We start from the raw sequence: 18,971 nt of genomic DNA on the forward strand, positions 1-18,971 counted from the left end.
GTTCAGGTAGAGTGTTGGAGTTTATTGCACACAGTTGCAATATTGTACACTGAAATGAAGAATTTGTCAATTAGTGTGGAGACATACGACAATGCTGTCAAGGGGAAGTGCTCAAACTGCTCTCGGTCTATACACATCAGCAGCGACCTGCACAAGTTTTGATAAGCAAGCCATCCACTCCTTCCCACACTTTTAGTTTATGAGCCTTTCAAATGACAAATCAATATGTTGTTCTTCAATATGGAGACCTCAAACTGAAACACATATCAAAAACTGAAAGCAGCATTCATCACACTGCTATAGGTGGATCAGCTTGTACATTTGCATTCCTCTGCTCAATCCACTGAATGTAAGAAGTATGATTTAGGAATAAAACAGACACTAAGCACTACATATTTTCCAGTAATCTTCATGAGAGTTGCCTTTGTCCTCAACTGTCTATCGCAGAATACTACTCTGGGAATGCCAAGTAAAAGAGAGGTTAACACTGTCGAAAGGGAGACCCTGTGATAGCATAATAAGAGGCGACAGCCCAGCAAATCTCTCCTGATAACAGACTCACAAAGGGAAAGGCTTTTAAAATGTGCTTTTAAGGTTTGGTGTTCTCTCTGAAACCCACACAATCGGTTTAATTAATTTCAGGACTCAAACCTACCGGCTTCCTTAAGAATCTTTGCCATGCCTTGTTTTAAATATGAAATCTTAAACTCAAAGTCAAAGCATTTCCAAATTTGAATAAGAGATAGCAATCTAAGAAAAGGATCCCAACAAACAATGACATTGTCAAAAGACTTTTGTCCTTTGTTGTTTGTCAAAATAATGTAAAAATTGTAACAGAAACATATAAACAAAAGGGAAATGGAGGTATATGAAGGCTGAATCCAGTCACCAGTGAGTAAAGAGCCGTATCAAGGAAAGTATGTTTTCATAAGCTTATTCATCTCTAAACCTAAAACAGTTGTTCAGACCTTGAGCCACCACTTCCTCCTAGTGGGCGCCAGGTACTACTACACACATGATTTGGTAAAACCCTGCACTTTTATTTATTTTTAGGGAGAAGGACAGAAGGCATGTGTGAACTATGGCTTGTTATGTTTCTCTTTGTTTCCTTTTACAACCCAGTATGCATAAGGCAGTAAGGAAATTATATGTGGGCTGAACAGCCATTGACTTCTTTAGGGTCAATATTTACAAGGCCATATTGTGTACTCATGAGGAAGTAACATTTAACAAACATATTTTATGATTGGGGATAAATCCATGTAAGACAAAACCCAAGATCACACAATCCTGATTCTAAAAGTGAACATGCATTCATTAGCCTACTTCTTTAAAAGTCAGATGGCTGGGCTCACACAGACTTACTAATGAAATAATTTTGGACGGGGATACCACATTTGCTTTTGTTCCTAGAAAGACTATTTTTGTGACGGAGCGGGCTAACTTTGATATGATCATTATTTTCATTGTTCATGTCCATTATTGTTAATTGTTACTTCTCTCATCATCTTGGCTACTTGGGGAATGTAACATCTATGCATAAACACATTTGTTATGTATTAATCTGTAACTTATAGTCACTGTTACATGCATTATTCTTTATGTTAACCTGTTAAGTGCAGGAAACCTGTAGTAAACAATATGTTACAGATATGTGTCTTGTTTATAAGATATTTAACAATTAATGTATAATGAGTTTGAATTATAGGATTAATATGCTAAACTGAAAATGATACTTCAAATGATATGTAGACAATACTGATGTAGCCTAGCCTAAATAAAAATAGTCAAACAAAGCCTATAATCCATTGATAAGCACGGTCTATGCACATTTCTGTAACAATTTCTAATTAATTGTACAACTAATTATTTTCTGATCATTTTAAAGAATGACTGCTGAGTCCCAATATCAAGTGAGACCAACTTGTGATAAACACTGCATCAGATATAATTTCCAGGGTAAATTAGGCCTAAATATAATGGATCAGTTTAATTCGGTTATGTAAAATCCGATGCAGTAAATTTAAAATTGGAATTCTCCCTAACAAAAAACAAAATCACTTCGCTAAATTGTCCATCTATTTGATCCACTGTTGTAAACTTTGCTTTATTTTCTTACCTTGAAATAATGTGTTGACGCGCTGTATGCTGGGATTCTGCGGGAACGGGGAGGTTGCACAACGCCATCTTTAAACCCCACAAGAGGCCAGCTACAGTTGTACACCGGGATGAAAAACACTATCCCTCTACAGCGGGATATAAGTTCAGATCGTGGACATGGTGTGATCTTTCCCCGGTTGAGTCATCTATAAAGATCTGCTCGATGGGACTGTGAAGGAGAAGGTCACAGGATACAGTGAGAGCCCTTAAAGTGTTGTTATCACAGACAGACAACAACAATAGACGGAAAGACAACAACAACGGACTAGCTCGCTAGCTCGCCCGCTAGCATCTTGCCAACCGCTGCGCTGTTTTCAGACGCTAACTGAAAGCTAGCTAACGTGAGCTAACTTAATCTGCAAATCTATTCGTTTGCGCTGACATTTAAACCGGGCGTTGCTCTTAGCTGGTACTGGGTATCAAGCTACATCAACCAAGGCAGACAGCCATTCCTTGCCCACATTTAAAAAACCCATTTCTACTGACATTTGTGTTGTGGCTTTAGCTAGCTAAAAAAAGAGCTAAGTCCCGACTTCTCCCCCTCCCCAGCGGCCCGGCCGGAGATGCGTGGAAGATGTCGGTGTCGGGGCTGAAGGCCGAACTGAAGTTTTTGGAGTCCATTTTTGATCCAAATCACGAACGTTTCAGGATCATTGACTGGAAGCCTGATGAGCTGAGCTGCCAGTTTAATGTTACTGGGGAAAAACTCTTAATAATCCACTGTAATATAACGGTAAGGGGATTTATACACTTCCCTTGTTGGGTTGTTAGCTAGCTGAAGGTAGCTGGTTAACGAGCTAACCAGGTAGCAGTCTACCATCAGGACTGTGCAATTTGATGCTATGCGGGACATGTTTTGCGTAGTTTCATAAGCCAGTGTCAATGGTAGCTACGCAGTATTAATGGGGGGGAGGGGGGGTTTGTTGTTCTGACAATCCAACATTTTACAGTGCTGCTAAGCCCCTAGCTGTTAGCTAACGCCGCACTCTGAATGCTAATGTCGCCACTTCAAATGTTACGTTGTTTAATGATTTCTATGTTTAGCACTAGGTCATGCTAATTAACACGGGGGTGTACAGTAACTAAGTACATGTCCTCAAGTACTGTTACTAAGTACCATTTTGAGATAATCGTACTTTACTTGGGTAATTAAATTGTAATTGCTACTTTGTACTTCTACCTCACTACAATTCACAGGTTACACGAACTACATGTATTTAATACCTTTAGTTACTTAGATTTTAGATAAATTGAAGGCAAGAAATTAAAATAAACATGCATAAGCTACCCTGCTGTTTGCAAAGTAATTAAACCTATGAATTAAACACATTCATGGATCAATAATCATAATCAAACATGATGTATATTATTAGAAAATGGGCCAACCTGCATAATTAGTACTATTACTTTGGGCACTTTAAGTATATTTTGATGCTAATAGTTTTATACTTTTACTTATGTAACATTTGTAAGGCTGGACTTATACTTTTAACCGAGTATTCCTACACTGTTATTTCTACTTTTACTTAAGTACAAGATAAGAGTACTTCTTCCACCTCTGCTAGTGTATATAATTCACATTTATTGATGTAACTGTCTCTCTTTTGCTGTGTCCCATGTCTTTAGGAATCTTATCCATCTACGCCGCCAATATGGTTCGTGGACTCTGACGACCCGAGCTTGGCGCAAGTTTTGGAGAGGTTGGAAGATGTGAGAAAAGGCAGCACCCTGGTAGTTATTTTTAATTCTTTTTTTCACTGTGTCAGTCAACACTCTATGTACCATTTATGAGGATCTCCTGACAAAATAACTTAATATTGCCAGAACATTTAGGTTTTGTGTGAACATTTATCAATAAACATACAATAGTAGAGACTAGGGACAGTTGCAACCCGTTTTTGCATCTATCTGAGATACTCAGACTATTCGGTCCAGACCAACACATTATTTATATATTAAACTTGCATATATGTGCTAATTCCCCCTACCATTTAAATATTAATATATATGATTGCTCACAATATACGTTTATAAAAAAGTCAGATGTTGCAACGAACCCCACCCTAGGGACAGTTGCTACACACCTCAGGGACGGTTGCAACGTGTTTAAATTACTTTACTTTCACTATCACTAACTATTAGTGATAATAAATACTATTCACTAACCCTTACTTTCCTTAGTTGTCTCAATGAGCATGATATTCTTAATTAAGTAATTGTTATAAAATAATATTATATTTTTATTTATTTATACAATAATACAAATAGCATTATTTAACTGTTTTCTAACATATTTTCATTACACTGCAGTAAACATGAACTGCAACCTTGGGATTTGGTTAAACTACCCTCATTTGCTTCACAATCACTTTTGCATCTTCAACAAAGCAGTATAAATGTGTCTTTCTTTATCTTGTGATCCATTCAAGTTAACAAAGAGAATTGAGCAGACTCTTTACCACAGCTGACTTAAAAGATAATGATTGTATTAAAACAAAGTTGATGTAGCTGCTACCATAATACCGTCATAGCATGTCTGTGTTATATGGCATAATGAAAAGACTACCCTTTATTTGACTTAACCAAAGTGCTTGGCTGAGTATTGACCAGGCTGCCGCTCAGCAGGAGAATTCTCCTTGCATTATTGTGACATAATGCCACCCTGCTGTGTTAAGCTCCATAGATAGGAGGCAGACAATTGTTGTGTTAACTAAGCCAGCTTTATTCTGAACTTTGGTTGGTTAAGCCAGCTATCTTTTAGATTTGTTAAACACTACATTACATTAGTGTTGGATTTTAAATGTATATTCTCGACTACATTTCACAACGTTTTAGTACTACTTATTAACATTTTATGCATCCTTCTTGAAGATGTGTGCTACATTTAATTAGTTAAGGAGAATTTACTGATGCTGGTTGAGTTGTATTGTTATATTTACAAGGTTTACAAACCTAGAAGGATTATCCCTTTTTGTAATGGGTGTTCAAGCATAAAAAACAACTTGCATGTGATGCATAAAAGTTTGTGACTTTGTATCTGGGTAATGGGTGGAAAATGTACAACTAAATACGAACTGGCAGTGATGCAGCAGATCAAATGGCTCAGTCATTAGATCATTGGGACAACCTGTGAGATCAACATGTCTATGAATTCATACTTGGATGGTGTTTTGCTGAGGAGGCAGGAAGTGCAGTGTCGAGTGTGAACTCTTGAGATCTATGGAACTTATGTATTAAATGTGCATGTAGCTGCCTTGCATATTCTGCTTCTGATTGGAGCTTTGGTAGTATATGCACTCAGAAATAAATCATTTTTTGCAACTACATGGTTTAAAAAATATGTTCAGGCCTTAAACTGACAAATGGCATGCTGTCTACAGTTTGCTCTTCTACCTCTCTCGCTACAATATGAAGTCACACTATTGGACTTATCTGTTGTTCATATCAGCTTCTGCCTCCAAAGCATTACTATGGTACTCTAGCATTCTATGGGGGTGTACATATTGTTTAAGATACAAGTATTGAGTTTTGTGTATGATCGATTCTTGAAAATCTTCCAGCAGGAAAATCAACGTCCAAGCAATCAGCCCATTTTGAATGTGCACATTTTGAGCATGCTCTAGTACAAATACAATTGACTTGTTAATCCATCGTGGTTCATTACATTACACTACATTTCATTTAGCTCACGCTTTTATCCAAAAAGACTTATAATAAGTGCATTCGACCAAGAAGATACAAACTAGAAGAAAACAGAATCATATAAGCACATCAGGTTTCATAGAGCTAAAACATTTCAAGTGCTACTCAACTGGCTTTAGATAAACCAGCCCTTTATTAGTATATAAGTGCTTTGTTAATCGTTCTATCGCTCGAAGTGGAGTCTAAAGAGATGAGTTTTCAGTCTGCGCCGGAAGATGTGTAAGCTTTCTGCTGTCCTGATTTCAATGGGGAACTCATTCCACCATTTTGGAGCCAGGATAGCAAACCCACGTCTTTTTTTAGCTGATGGGAACTTGGGTCCCCCTCGCAGTGCGGGAGCAGCGTGCCGCTTGGCTGATGCAGAGCGGAGTGCACGTGCTGGGGTGTACGGTTTAACCATGCCGGCAATAGTTTTTCTGCCACGTGGCAGATCTAGCTGCATCTGCCATCTTAACCCGTTTATCTAACTCTGCATCCCCTCGTCTTTTGTGGTTTCTCTCCCCCAGCTTTTGCAGCAGTTGAAGAAACTCATATGTGACCTCTGTCGGCTGTACAACCTTCCCCAACATCCAGATGTGGAGATGCTGGACCAGCCCCTGCCTGCGGGGCCCGTGGCTCCAGACCGAAAGGCAATGCTGCATAGTTTACTCCTGTGAAATACGTCCCCGTTACACGACCAGGACATGGCCAGTGTTTTATTACTTTTAAGAAATAAGGCATCAATATTCAACTAAGGATGTCTTATTATGCACTTCCGAACCACTTTTGCTGAGTATTTCAATAGCAGCCTGCACTACAGAGGGCCTTGGTGCATTATATGAAGTTATTCTCTAAGTTGATCAATATGCTCTTCCTGTTGTTATGGGTCAGTACAATGTGGTTTTATGAAAAATAAACAATCAGATGTGGGAGTCTCTGCCAGGGGACTTTATACAACTTGACTCAATTATTTGTTTGTGTGTTTGTATAGCATGGGACAGAAGAGGTCACATCTGAAGAAGAAGAGGAAGAAGAGATGGGAGAGGTAAGTTGTGTTTACGGCTTGATGCCCTGTAATAAAATATATTATTTCCCTCGCATCTTACCCAAGAGGAATGTTAGTCTGCCAGTATTGCATGCTGGTATGGTATATGTAAATACAAAGGCCAGTGTTTGAATATATTATGACTGGTATGTCTGTTCTAACCCTTCCCAATATATTCACATGATTATTGTCTTTACATTTGATTGGATTATAGGTAGAGTGTTTCCCACAAATTTGAAATATACTTGAGGGGGGGGTTGTAGCAGGGGGGGGGGCTTAAGGTGACGTGCAACAACATTAACATGAACCTTTCTGTTGGTCGCTTGTTAGCAGACATAGTGATAGCCCTATAGTTTAAATCTACTACCCACAAATAAACATATGGACATGGGTTACTATTTTTTTTTTTTAAATGGTAAATGTATTTAGGAACCTATCAATGGGATTTTAAGTGGGGGTGGACCTCAAATTCTCAAGGGGGGGTCCGGGGGCATGCTCCCCAGGTAAGATTTTTATTTTAAATGTTGGCGTTAAATGCATCAATCTGGTGCATTTTGAGGGGGAAATAAAGAGACTAGATCTATGGGAACACGTATATGAAACAGAACTGTATACATTTCAACAATCATAAAATCAGGGCCATAACCAATAACATCCCATTTCCAATATGAAAAAACACTGACACCCTCAAATGGAAATATGTGTTCACATAAATGGTGACCAAACCGTTGGAGACCCACTGAGAACTTAGACTAAGTTAACTATCTAAACACTCAAGAGTCCTTTACCTCACATGAGCTGAGGTTATCCCGAGCTTGAATGACACAGAGACCAATCAAGAGCTTTGATTTATGATCTGTATGACAGTGGCCATGTCGGCAGGCCACAACATGTGGACAGCCAGTCACCCTGTGTGAGCCCACATATCTGTACTGCTAAGTCTTATTTTTGGCTACTTAGCTTACTTCCTCTCCTTCTTCAGCCAGCATCCTTGGTATCTGTTTGTTGCTCACAGAGTTGATTCTCGCTAAGGAGCCAGTATAAGGCTTAGTCATCTTGCCAAATAGTGAGCCTACATTTATCTGTACTGCTAAGACTTATTATAAATGGTAGTAACTCATTAACACATGGTGATTTGTTTTACACTTTACAACAATGGTCCCTTTTGGCAACTATAAATGTTAGTAACTCGTAAATAAATGGTCATAAGAGATGCCAAGAAACATCAAGGTGGAATTGGGGGGAATCCACTCAGTGAGCAACAGATACAAAGGATGCTGGCTGATGAAGAACACACAGTAAGCCAGGTAGCCAATATAAGACTTGGCAGTACAGATAAATGTGGGCTCACTATTTGGCAAGATGACTAAGTCTTATATTGGCTACCTAGCTTACTTCGTGTTCTTCATCAGCCAGCATCCTTGGTATCTGTTGTTCGCCGAGTTGATTCTCGCTAAGTAGCCACTATAACGCAGCGTCCAAGCAGCAGCGTAGGTTGAAGCTTTCCGGCGGACGTGTCTGCAACTCGACCAACAACCAATCACATGAATCTCCCGTCCCGGACACACAAGCACGCGGTTTGATTGGCTAGAGCTTGTACTGGCCTATGATTTGATTGGCTGACGCTTCTGTCGAAGCTTCAAAAGTTAAACATTACTCAACTGTTGAAGCGAGCAACGCGAAGCGACGCTCCCACAATGCAGTTCGGCAAAGCTTGACATCATCCCATTCAAAGTGAATGGGCAGAAGCGTTGAAGCTTCAACGCACGTTGCCGTTTTGCCAAAAAGTGAGCCTGTGTTGACGTATGACAACTATGATAAAACTGGTTTATAAATGGTTCTTAATGATTAATAAAGTGTTTACAACCTAATAATAAACCCTTTATGAATCCTTTATAAGGGTAGTCTTATTGTAAAGTGGTACCGGATTATAACTTAGTTGTCCTTGATATTTATTTATTTCCTGACTTGGCACTGGCTTTGATCCCTAAGCTATCGTTGCATGTTTTGCTTTAAAACGTCTAAAATATCAAATATGAACCAACAGGACATAGAGGATCTGGACCACTATGAGATGAAAGAGGAGGAGCCTGTGGATGGGAAGAAATCTGAGGACGATGGCATCGAGAAGGAGAATCTGGCCATCCTGGAGAAGATCCGAAAGAACCAGAGGCAGGACCACTTAAACGTAAGTCTTTATTCAGGAACGTACACATTTCTGTGAAGGTCCTATGGTTGGTAACATCATGCCTCATATATCCTAACAGATAACAGGCCTCACAGTGACTTGCAAAGAAATGTGTTTTTTTGTCTTTCTTCTTAAGAATTGTTGTTTTGACCTTCGCAGGGAGCGGTGTCTGGATCTGTGCAAGCGTCTGACCGTCTGATGAAGGAGCTCAGAGAGATCTACAGGTCTCAGAGTTACAAGACAGGTATGCTCTTAGACAAGGTTCAATGTGCTTTGGTGCAGATCTGAGGGGAAATAATATTGACTCGCTTGAAACTCGCAAAGATATACAAACCCTTGCACACAATACTCATCGAGGTTATCCACTTTGTGTGATTGACTAGTGGTGTTTACCATCAAGCGTTGCAATTAGGGTTGGGTACCATTAACATTTGAAGCAGTTTTAGTACCTTGTATTTGTATACCGGTACCTATTTGAAATACTTCACTCTCTGTTATGACAAACATGTAATTCATTTGACTTAAACTTAATTTTACACCCCACACAAAAAGAAAAATGAATGTCCTTACCTCCATCTCCCTTCCCCCAGCCTTCCCTAAAACATCCAGTCTGTTTCCAGGGCAGAGCGTGACTGACACACACACCATAGTGTCTCAGGGGAAGCACATCCAAGACACGTTGCCATGGACAGCTTTGCATTTCACATTACAAATTCTGCAGCGTACCTTGTCTGTGTTGAGTTTTTAATAATCACTCTATCCGCTCGCCAGCTTGCTGACTCACTCTCTCTGCATCGCATCATATGCCCAAAGATGAATTTTAATGTAATTCGGTAATACGGACATGTTCGTTTGGGTCTCTCCACTAAGTAGTGAGTTTGGTTCCCAATCCTTAATTGCAGTAAATAAACCGTCATGTTTAAGTTTAGTTATGCAAAACTCTAAAGGTGCCTAATGCTTTTTGTAACCTACTGTTACGTGCGGCCATCTCTGGCTATATCTATATTGGGTTATTAAAGAACATTTAAAATACTTTTCCTTTTCAACAATGTTCCATTCAATTGCTTTACAGAACCTCGCATTAGGAACTTCTGAGAACTCTTTTTAAATGTGTTTTTCAGGCATCTATTCAGTGGAGCTTGTTAACGACAGCCTGTATGAATGGCACGTCAAACTAAGGACGTAAGTAATCGGAACCTGCTCTCATTTTTTTATTTTCCTTCATGTTGGCATAAATAAAAATGGACTAATTGCATCATTGAATGACCAACAGAGTGGATCCAGATAGCCCCTTACACAGTGATTTACAAGTCCTAAAGGAAAAGGAAGGAATGGATTACATTTTACTGAACTTCTCATATAAAGTGAGTACATTTGACTCTGCATTAATTAAAGTGAAACACCATTTTGTAGTCTTTGAAGTCTGTTCATTTACTGTTTTTGCTGGTCCTTTTTACAGGATAACTTCCCTTTTGACCCACCGTTTGTCCGAGTGGTCTCGCCTGTGCTGTCCGGAGGGTGAGTTCTTTTAGCTGATACTCACTCTTTCCATCCCAATTGATTATTTTCTTATTTGGGGTTGACTAATGGCACATTTTCCACTACAGGGCCTCGCTCGGTATAACTAGGCCTCGTTAGGCCTTGTTAGGACTGGCTCACTTTATGCTGCGTTTCCATTACAGTTTAGTAGCTGGGGCAGTAACTATAGTAACGCAGTGACGTCATCTTCAATGCAAACCACAAAACCAACATCAGCACTCAGAGCTCACAGCTCCTCATATCTGTTCAGAAACTAGACAAAAGTTAAACAAGCACAAACCACAGACTGTCTGTGTCATGGCGAATACAGACGCTGGTTTATTTCTGTCTGTAGGCCGTTGTTGTGAGTGTGGACGGTCGGAGCGTATACTGCGTTAGCTGCATTTTGTGTTTCGCCTTCCGTCTGTCTGCAGACTTGTCAAAGCATTAATTCATGGTTTTTACTAACCGGTCTCAGTATGTTGTTACTTCGGCATCATTTTGAAAACGTATATTACAATTGAACTCAGCCTGGTTGTTGGCCTGGAAAGACCCTGGATTTTGGAGGTCCAGAACGACTGTGAAACAGAGCCCGTTAGCCTTTATGAACAAACTGTTTCAAAGTGTCCTTTTTCCTTTTTTCAGGTATGTTCTTGGAGGAGGTGCCCTGTGCATGGAGCTTCTCACCAAACAGGTATGTCAAGTGCAAATGGATGTGAATTTGAACTGAATAATATAAGATTGAAACTTTGGATTATATTTGTATCTGTTTTACATTTTGTTACTCTGTGATGTTCCTATTGCAGGGTTGGAGCAGTGCCTATTCCATTGAGTCTGTCATCATGCAGATCAATGCCACTTTAGTCAAAGGAAAAGCCAGAGTGCAGTTTGGAGCCAATAAAGTAAGTGAGAAAGCACCCGACGTGTCGTTCTCAAATCAGGAAATGCCCTTTTGATCATGTGGAGCTCACATGATGGATGTGATGGAGGACCAGAGCCTTCTCTTTCTGCAGCCGAAGCTTGTTGTGCGTTACTTTGTTCATTAAATGCGAGCAGGGTTGGAGGTGGCGCGTGTCACTTCTGGATTGGCCTAGTTAGGTTGTTATCTTTGTTTCTGCTGTCATTTGTACTTTTCATGTTCCCTATTCTGGCTTCTGAGTTTGATAAGTCCATAGAGGCACACCCTATTTTAGTCATGTTTGATGTAGACTTGAAGTAGTTTGTGTTACTCTTTTTTAGTTTAATGTGTTTAGGTCTTATCCTTTCCTAATATGATAAAAGCAGTTTAAGCTTAATGTGCAACTGGGATTATGTTTAAACATGTTTTATTTTCCTTAATATTTGATATATTTTGATAGCTTTAAATGTAATAGGTTATTTGATTAGCTAATGCCTCTTACAGCAGATTACCCCCCCCCCCCCCTCAGAGGGAGATTTAAATGAAAATATGTTACAGCTAAACAAGTACTGTAAAAAATAATTGTATGATGATCTTGACTCTTCATACAACATTCTATCAACGGCTGTAACCTGGGATAAACCAGAGCATTAAGTCAACACATGTTAAACGACCTGGTGTCATGACCTGTCTCAGCCTGGGTTAAGCACTTGATCTGAAACAACTCCACATAAGTATGAAAAGGTGAATATGGCTTCCTCAAGATCTATAGAATTGCGACAGTCAGCACAGCCCATGCAGTGAAAGCAGCACGCTCCCTCTGTGTACGCACAGGATGCATTCAGGCACACTATTTAGTGCAGGACACCTTCGCTTTTGCAGCTCAGAACCCCGCACACAACCACGTAAAGTACTCGCATAAAATGCTAGATGCCTCCTTTGTAAATAAGCTGTTAGTGTAGACATGTGCAACTTGTACCCCTCTCGCGCGGGAAGTCTTCTTCGCTGCTTTTGGTGTATTTTGTGCAGAAGTACAGCGCCACTTACAGGCCCGGCATATGTACTACAGCGTCCAGCGCTTTCGAGCGGTCTCGTGTGAACGGACACGTTTCTGGTGCCTGTTCCGTGTGGACGGAAGACTTTTTTGATATCGAATTTGGTTCCTTTGTGTTAGCGTTCTCGTGTGGCTCCAGTCTAAGGCTCACAAGGAACGTTTTAGACAAGTCTGTAGTAAGTAGGGCTGCTTCTTTTTTTATTATTGGTTTTTCAGTTGCATTATACTTAAACTTCAGGGTAATCAACTGTTAAAAACATACTGTTCAAATGGATAATCGTTTTTAATATTCGTGATATCAATTATTGACCCAAATGATCCAGATTATGATTTTTGCCATAATCGAGCAGCCCTAGTCTGTAGGCCAGTCCTAATTTCCCCCGTAGATTAATATAATGCAAGCTAGACAGTTAATACAAATCAAGCTAACATGATGTCATTGTTAGAGTAAGTGGCACTAAGATGAACAATGTTTTGGATCAATAAAGTAGGAAAGAGTTTTGCCAAGGGGACAATATTATTCCTGCCTTGTATCCAAGTTGGTTGAGCTTTTAATTTAGTGGAAGTGTTTGATTATGGTAACACTCTTTAGCTGAATGTTCCCTGTAAAATACTTCTTCCAGGAAATGTTTTGCTGAGTTCATGGCAATGTATTCCCCCCTAATATAGTAACTATCATTTGACTAGTATAACCTCTATCATACATAATTGTGCAAAGTCTTGTGTTTCTCTTTGCAGTGAATGGAAATGAAGTGGTGCGGTTTTTCCTTATTGAATATAAAGAGAAAGGAATCATCTTTTTGCTTTGCTGTGTTTTGGCTTACAGGAAACGTGTGTCCTTGCTGTTTCTTGTTCTGCACTGCGGTCACAAACCCAAGCTTGATTTAGTTTCTTTCCTCTTTTGATGCAGAACCAGTACAATCTTGCCAGAGCACAGCAGTCCTACAAATCCCTGGTTCAGATCCACGAAAAGAACGGTGAGTGTCGTTGTCTCCGGTTTAATACGGAGTGCATTACTGACCTTGTTTACTGAAACCAAATCCCCCATGCTTCAAAGCTGACGGACATTATCACTGGTGTGTGTGTGTGTGTCCAACACAGACAACGTTTACATCCATGCAGTCAACATCATTGCACTCAATCTGTGTCAATGATATAGATACCAACGATACACATACAGTACAACATCCCTTTTGGTAAAAAATGGATACATAAAAATGGCCTTCCTATGTCTAATATCTATTATGAGCATACTTATAAAGCGTTATATCGGTTTAAAGTACAGTATGGTTATAATTTGCAATCATAAATATTCAAAATGCTTTATAACTGTAAGCATAATATATTATAAAACAGTTAAAAAATATGTAAGGTCAAGTATCATATTACTTCATAATTGTCCCTCACTGACTTTTCTATTCGCAAGTATCAACACTACTATAAAACACATTATATCCCTACTTTTCGTTAAAAGACATTATAATATTTGTATAAAGCATTATATTTAACAGTTTTAGTGTGAATATAGGTTACTCTCAGTGTACCCATTCTGTATATTTGTATTTTAAACAACCCTGCTTGTATGAGCTAAACTGCGTAGTCAGGGATTCTTAAGTGTTGGTATTTTTTAAATGCATCTTTTTTGATTTCCTATAAATCTATAATGAACTGATATAAAAGGTTGTATTGGTGTTGGTTGGAAAAGTAGCAGAACATGGGTGCTCTGGTTATTAACTCTCTAGTCTATTATAAAAGATTACAAATGTCCTTAAAGGTGGGGTAGGTAATTCACTTCAGAAACACTTTTATTCCATGGAATGCTCTTAACATCCCGATAGCAATGAATATATTAAATGCTTTGATAATAAATACATAAAAAAATGTCATCTGTGGAAGCCATGGCGCTGTAAAAAGCACGACCAATCATCTGAGCCGGCCCGGCTAAAGTAACTGGATGGCCTACCTGCCTGTCAGCCTTCCATCTGTGCACAAAAACTTATCTCGTGCCCTCATTGGTCATGTGCGCGTTCGTGTGTGTTGGAGGAGGGGCTCTGTAAGGAAGTCTGAAGGAAGGGGTCGATTCTTTTCGGCTGCGTACTTTCAAATTCTAGCGCACTCAAGCTGGTTTCTCCATTCTAACCTACCCCAACTTTATTATTTTTGATATTGCTTACTGCTAACCAAATACCTGTTTTTAAATATCACGTCCGGTTTCAATCACAGACAGGGCACACTTCTGAATGAACTGAATCGTTCGTGCCTCTGATCACTCACATTGATATTTGCCTGTTTACAAGCCGAGCAGAATAAGATCAATACATGCCCAGTCAAACCCCATTTATATGCAGCTTTAAACAAAATGGATCCTGCAAGAAACTAATCAACATTGTCATTTAAAAGCTAACAGCACTGCTGTGTCCGTTGGACAAAGATAACCGTTAATGCAAATGTGTGTTGTTGTCCTCGACCTAGGGCTGCTCAATTAATCGCATTTTAATCGCAATTACGATTTTGGCTTGCAACGATTATAAAAACAACATAAACTAAATAAAACTATTATTATTATTTATTTATTTATTTATTTATTTTTAATTGTTTTTTCAGTTGAGTTCAGGGTAATCAACTGTTAAAAACATTTTTCTTCAATAAATGGATGTTTTCAAAGCAAATGGATAATCGTTTTTAATAATTGTGATATCAATTATTGACCCAAATAATCCAGATTATGATTTTTGCCATAATCGAGCAGCCCTACCTACACCACGCTGAGTTTTAAAAACAAAAAGTGCAGTTAAAAACATGTACATTATTTGTTGCCAGGCTATATTGAGCTATATGTAATTGCAGTAGGACATTTGAGAGATCAAAGCCTGACTAAATGTTTTATAAAGCCTTACCAAAAGGAAAACACTCTTCCTCCCCTGTGGTTTGGTTCTATAAGGAACCAGATAAGGTTGTAAATGAAGGTAAAGCCAGGCAATAATGGTGCAAATTAAAAAAAGCTTCTAATGCTGGCGTCCTGTTGACTCCACACTGTTGTTGTTGTTTACTGTACAGTCATTCCTTGTTGTCTTTTCTTCACTCAGGCTGGTACACACCCCCTAAGGAGGACGGATAAAACACTCCTGCCTTTCCTGCACTGGGACCACATGTCTTTGTTTGTTCTCTCCTTGCGACCAATATATTTTGTTTTAATCCCGCAAACCATTTTTGTTCTGATCTCCAAAACCAATTTCCTCATTCAGTGCCCACCCAGATACTAGCACACACACACACACACACACACACACACACACACACACACACACACACACACACCCCCCCCTGCAAGTTAAATCCAAACTCATCAGCTACTCTCCTCCATATTTATCTCTCTGTGGTCTGATACAATCTCTTTCCATTGCGACATTCATTCCATACTCCTGGTGGACTTCATGTCGTGCTCACTCGGCCTTTGGGCGAGGTGTTGAGCATGCCGTGGTCACCTGCTGGCTGAGAGTTGAAAGGTGCAGCGTGGTCTTTATCTGCCAGCAGAGTGTGAGACTGAGGGACACACACTGGATCCCTGACATGTTGCAGCGGTGGCTGCGAAGGACATTGAAACGCTGGTGGAAGAACCACTTCCCTTTCTCTCCACGGACGGCCTCTGTCATATTGTGCTCGTGTATTATCTCCGCAATGCCAAGATCCCTCCTTCTAGAATAACACGCGTCTGAGGCTCGCTTGCTTTCAAACTTCTTATCCTTTTTAAAGCACGTAAGCCCAGAGGTTGGGAGGAAGATAAAGAGACTTTAGCCGGCTGGGTGGGACATCCCATAATGACAAACAGCATCCCGCTTAGACCACTGTCTTCATCATCATCATCGTCATCATCACAACCAGCAGCTTTCCGTGTCCCTGCAGGAGAGGTTGGAGCGCCGCCGTCGCTTTTGCAAAGCAGGGGCGCGTTTGGTTTGGATCACACAGTAATGTAGTCGATTTTAACTCCACGTGTAAACATGTACATTTGTATTTCTGCAAAAGGATTTAATTGTTTATAATGTAACCTTGTCTGGGTCTTTGACTGGGCAAAGACTGTATTACTATATACCCTTGACTATTAGCAGCAAGGGCATTGCAACTTCTCAAGACCCGTTTAGAATAAGAAAAAGTTGCTTCATGGATACTCTTGCAGAAGGAAACAAAAAGTACAACCGTGATCTTATGTAAGCTTAATGACTACTGCAGTTTTGTTCTCTCTCTTCTTTTTGTTTTAAACTATTGATTTGTAATCCTCATGTTATTGGCAACATCGACAGGACCATTCCCCCTTATTTGATGGCCCCTCCCTCGTTACTACAACGGCCTAGCAAGAATGGCATGAACACACAGCTGTTGGTTTGGCTTCTCGTATCTAATCACTCAAACCGGATGAACCTCAGTAAGGCTATGCAGTGAACACACAGTCTTGTGGAGTTTTGTTGTACTGGAGAAAATGAGTCTTAACAGTGTAGTCACCTGCTTAGTTCTTGTAGCTGGTTCACATCCTGAGCACTTTGCCAATCCTACAGTCTGGAGAAAAACGTGACCTTTTGTCCTTCTGACTTTTCCTGGAACTCATGGCTGTTTTTCTTTCTTCGTCTTTTTGTTTAAAATGCAGCCAGAGTTTTTTTTCAAATTCACAGCAATAGTCTCGACCGCATACCTTCTGGCTTCACCTGGGAACATCGACTGGACTCTGTTCCGTTTTCCAGAATATTTGTGTAGGTTTTGATAATTATTTGTTCAGATTTGCCACGGGAGGGACCCAGCTCTTCCCATTACCACCTCTCTGGTTACTATTCATAACCACTCTCAGCGCCGCTGTACCCCTCAGCGCGCTGGGTCTTTGATGTAATGTGAATAATATGCAGAAAACTGTGTGGAGCATTCCAAATAATGCAGTTACACGTTTGTTGTGGGTGTTCTATTGTGTGGTTACTTGCATTGTTTTAAGTATATTGTCCTGAAAACCAGCATAGAAAGCTTAGTTATGCTAATTCATGCGGTCATTCCTCAGTTGATTTAGAATTTCCTCAGTGACACTAACCCCAGTCACAACACCAATATTTTGGAAACAGTTAGAGATGGGTATGAAACATCGTATTCAGCACATGTCGGACGACTTGCAGGATATGAATAACGAGTGTCACTTCACCTCTTCAAGCAAAAAAAAAAAAAATAGCCGGACACGAGTATGGATCATCGGCATGGTTGTTAGCTGTTGTGATGCCATCGGTAATGTACTAATCACTTCATCCTGGTCACTTTGTTGAGCCCACCCCTGCATTCTCTGGAGAAGCAAACTCAGGAATACATTCTGCACACTCGACTTTGCTAAGGATCGCTTCAGAATCTCGTCACGAAATGCAAGATTGAATGTGTCAATCTTTCCTTTGGGCCATTTTAAAACAACCAAGAGGCATCGCAGTGCTGTCGAATTGCACACACTTTCTGAATAAACGTTGAGGTATAATAATTATTAAGCAATTTTTTGGAATGAGCAGGGTTTTCGCTCTCGCCCTCAGATTAACCTGCGCTTGACGAGGGGTTCACGACACATCGACCCTTGTCTCTTTGATATTGCTGTATTTTGCATGTCAATATATCAATGGGTGTTTTCCCCCCAAGCTACTGAAGGCAAAGAGTGGTGGGTTAGGGTGGTAATAAGACTAGATGTATCCGTTTTTTCATAATTGTTTACTTGTGGTTTCCTACATCAGTGCACAGGGGGGATTTATCCCTGTGTGCCGCTTACTGAACCAGGTCAGATACTCTGAGACACTCGGGCTTACGAGACATCCTGGCTGCTTGGATCACCTTTTTAAAGATGCCAGGATTCCCAAACTAAAGTAGCAGATTTGTGTGCCATCTGAACAATTGTTAGCCCACATCTTGAACCTGACCTTTGGAATAATGGTGTACTCCGAGCCTGTAGTGCACTGAGTCTCTCAGCTTCTCTCACACCGACTCCTGTCGTCTGACTAACAGAAACCTTCTCTGCTTGGCGAGCCACATATTGGTCTGAGGTGTGAGTTAGCCTGATTCTGGGTTCTTTACCTTGCTTCATTAACTGCAGTGGCCGGGTTATAAAGTTATGCACTGTAAGCATGCTTTGGTTTGGTTCCATTTTTTTTTTTTTTCATTGCAAGGGTGATTTTGACCATGTAAAGTAATTTGTAAACTTGCATCAAGTTTATAAATAAAGAATTTTATGAAATATGTCTTTTATTTTGTTCTAATAAAAGTTGTTCCGTTTGTATGTATGTATCAGTAGGAAATGTGGAAGAGTCAATCTGAAATGTCTGATATGAAAATGTACCACCCGTAATCAGGAACAGTTAAACATATAATGAGCTCGCTGGTACTAATACTTCTTAGGTCAAACTGGATCCTTTGTTGCAGTGAA

At 39.9% G+C, this 18,971-nt stretch overlaps 1 protein-coding gene across 1 annotated transcript; it reads left to right on the forward strand.

Annotated features, from left to right (window-relative positions):
• Positions 1 to 2,151: 2,151 nt before the first annotated feature.
• LOC307029272 (ubiquitin-conjugating enzyme E2 Q2-like) lies at positions 2,152 to 18,782 on the forward strand. The gene is made up of 13 exons (XM_079665069.1): positions 2,152 to 2,893; positions 3,787 to 3,891; positions 6,369 to 6,491; positions 6,833 to 6,886; positions 8,934 to 9,074; positions 9,234 to 9,318; positions 10,196 to 10,256; positions 10,348 to 10,438; positions 10,534 to 10,592; positions 11,238 to 11,286; positions 11,399 to 11,494; positions 13,455 to 13,521; positions 15,631 to 18,782. Exons 1-13 carry the CDS (start codon positions 2,735 to 2,737, stop codon positions 15,660 to 15,662), a joined length of 1,122 nt encoding a protein of 373 aa, XP_079521195.1. The 5' UTR covers positions 2,152 to 2,734; the 3' UTR covers positions 15,663 to 18,782.
• Positions 18,783 to 18,971: the final 189 nt, after the last annotated feature.

The sequence above is a fragment of the Notothenia rossii genome (assembly GCF_949606895.1).
Source record: "Notothenia rossii genome assembly, chromosome: 2".
NCBI classification, from domain to species: Eukaryota; Metazoa; Chordata; class Actinopteri; order Perciformes; family Nototheniidae; genus Notothenia; species Notothenia rossii.

Bases quoted from the DNA above. Each gene is read 5' to 3' on its own strand.
- LOC307029272 (XM_079665069.1), top strand. From the start codon at position 2,735: ATGTCGGTGTCGGGGCTGAAGGCCGAACTGAAGTTTTTGGAGTCCATT. The intron at 3,892-6,368 runs GTAGTTATTTTT...TCTCTCCCCCAG, and splicing joins TGAGAAAAGGCAGCACCCTG to CTTTTGCAGCAGTTGAAGAA. The intron at 6,887-8,933 runs GTAAGTTGTGTT...ATGAACCAACAG, and splicing joins AGGAAGAAGAGATGGGAGAG to GACATAGAGGATCTGGACCA.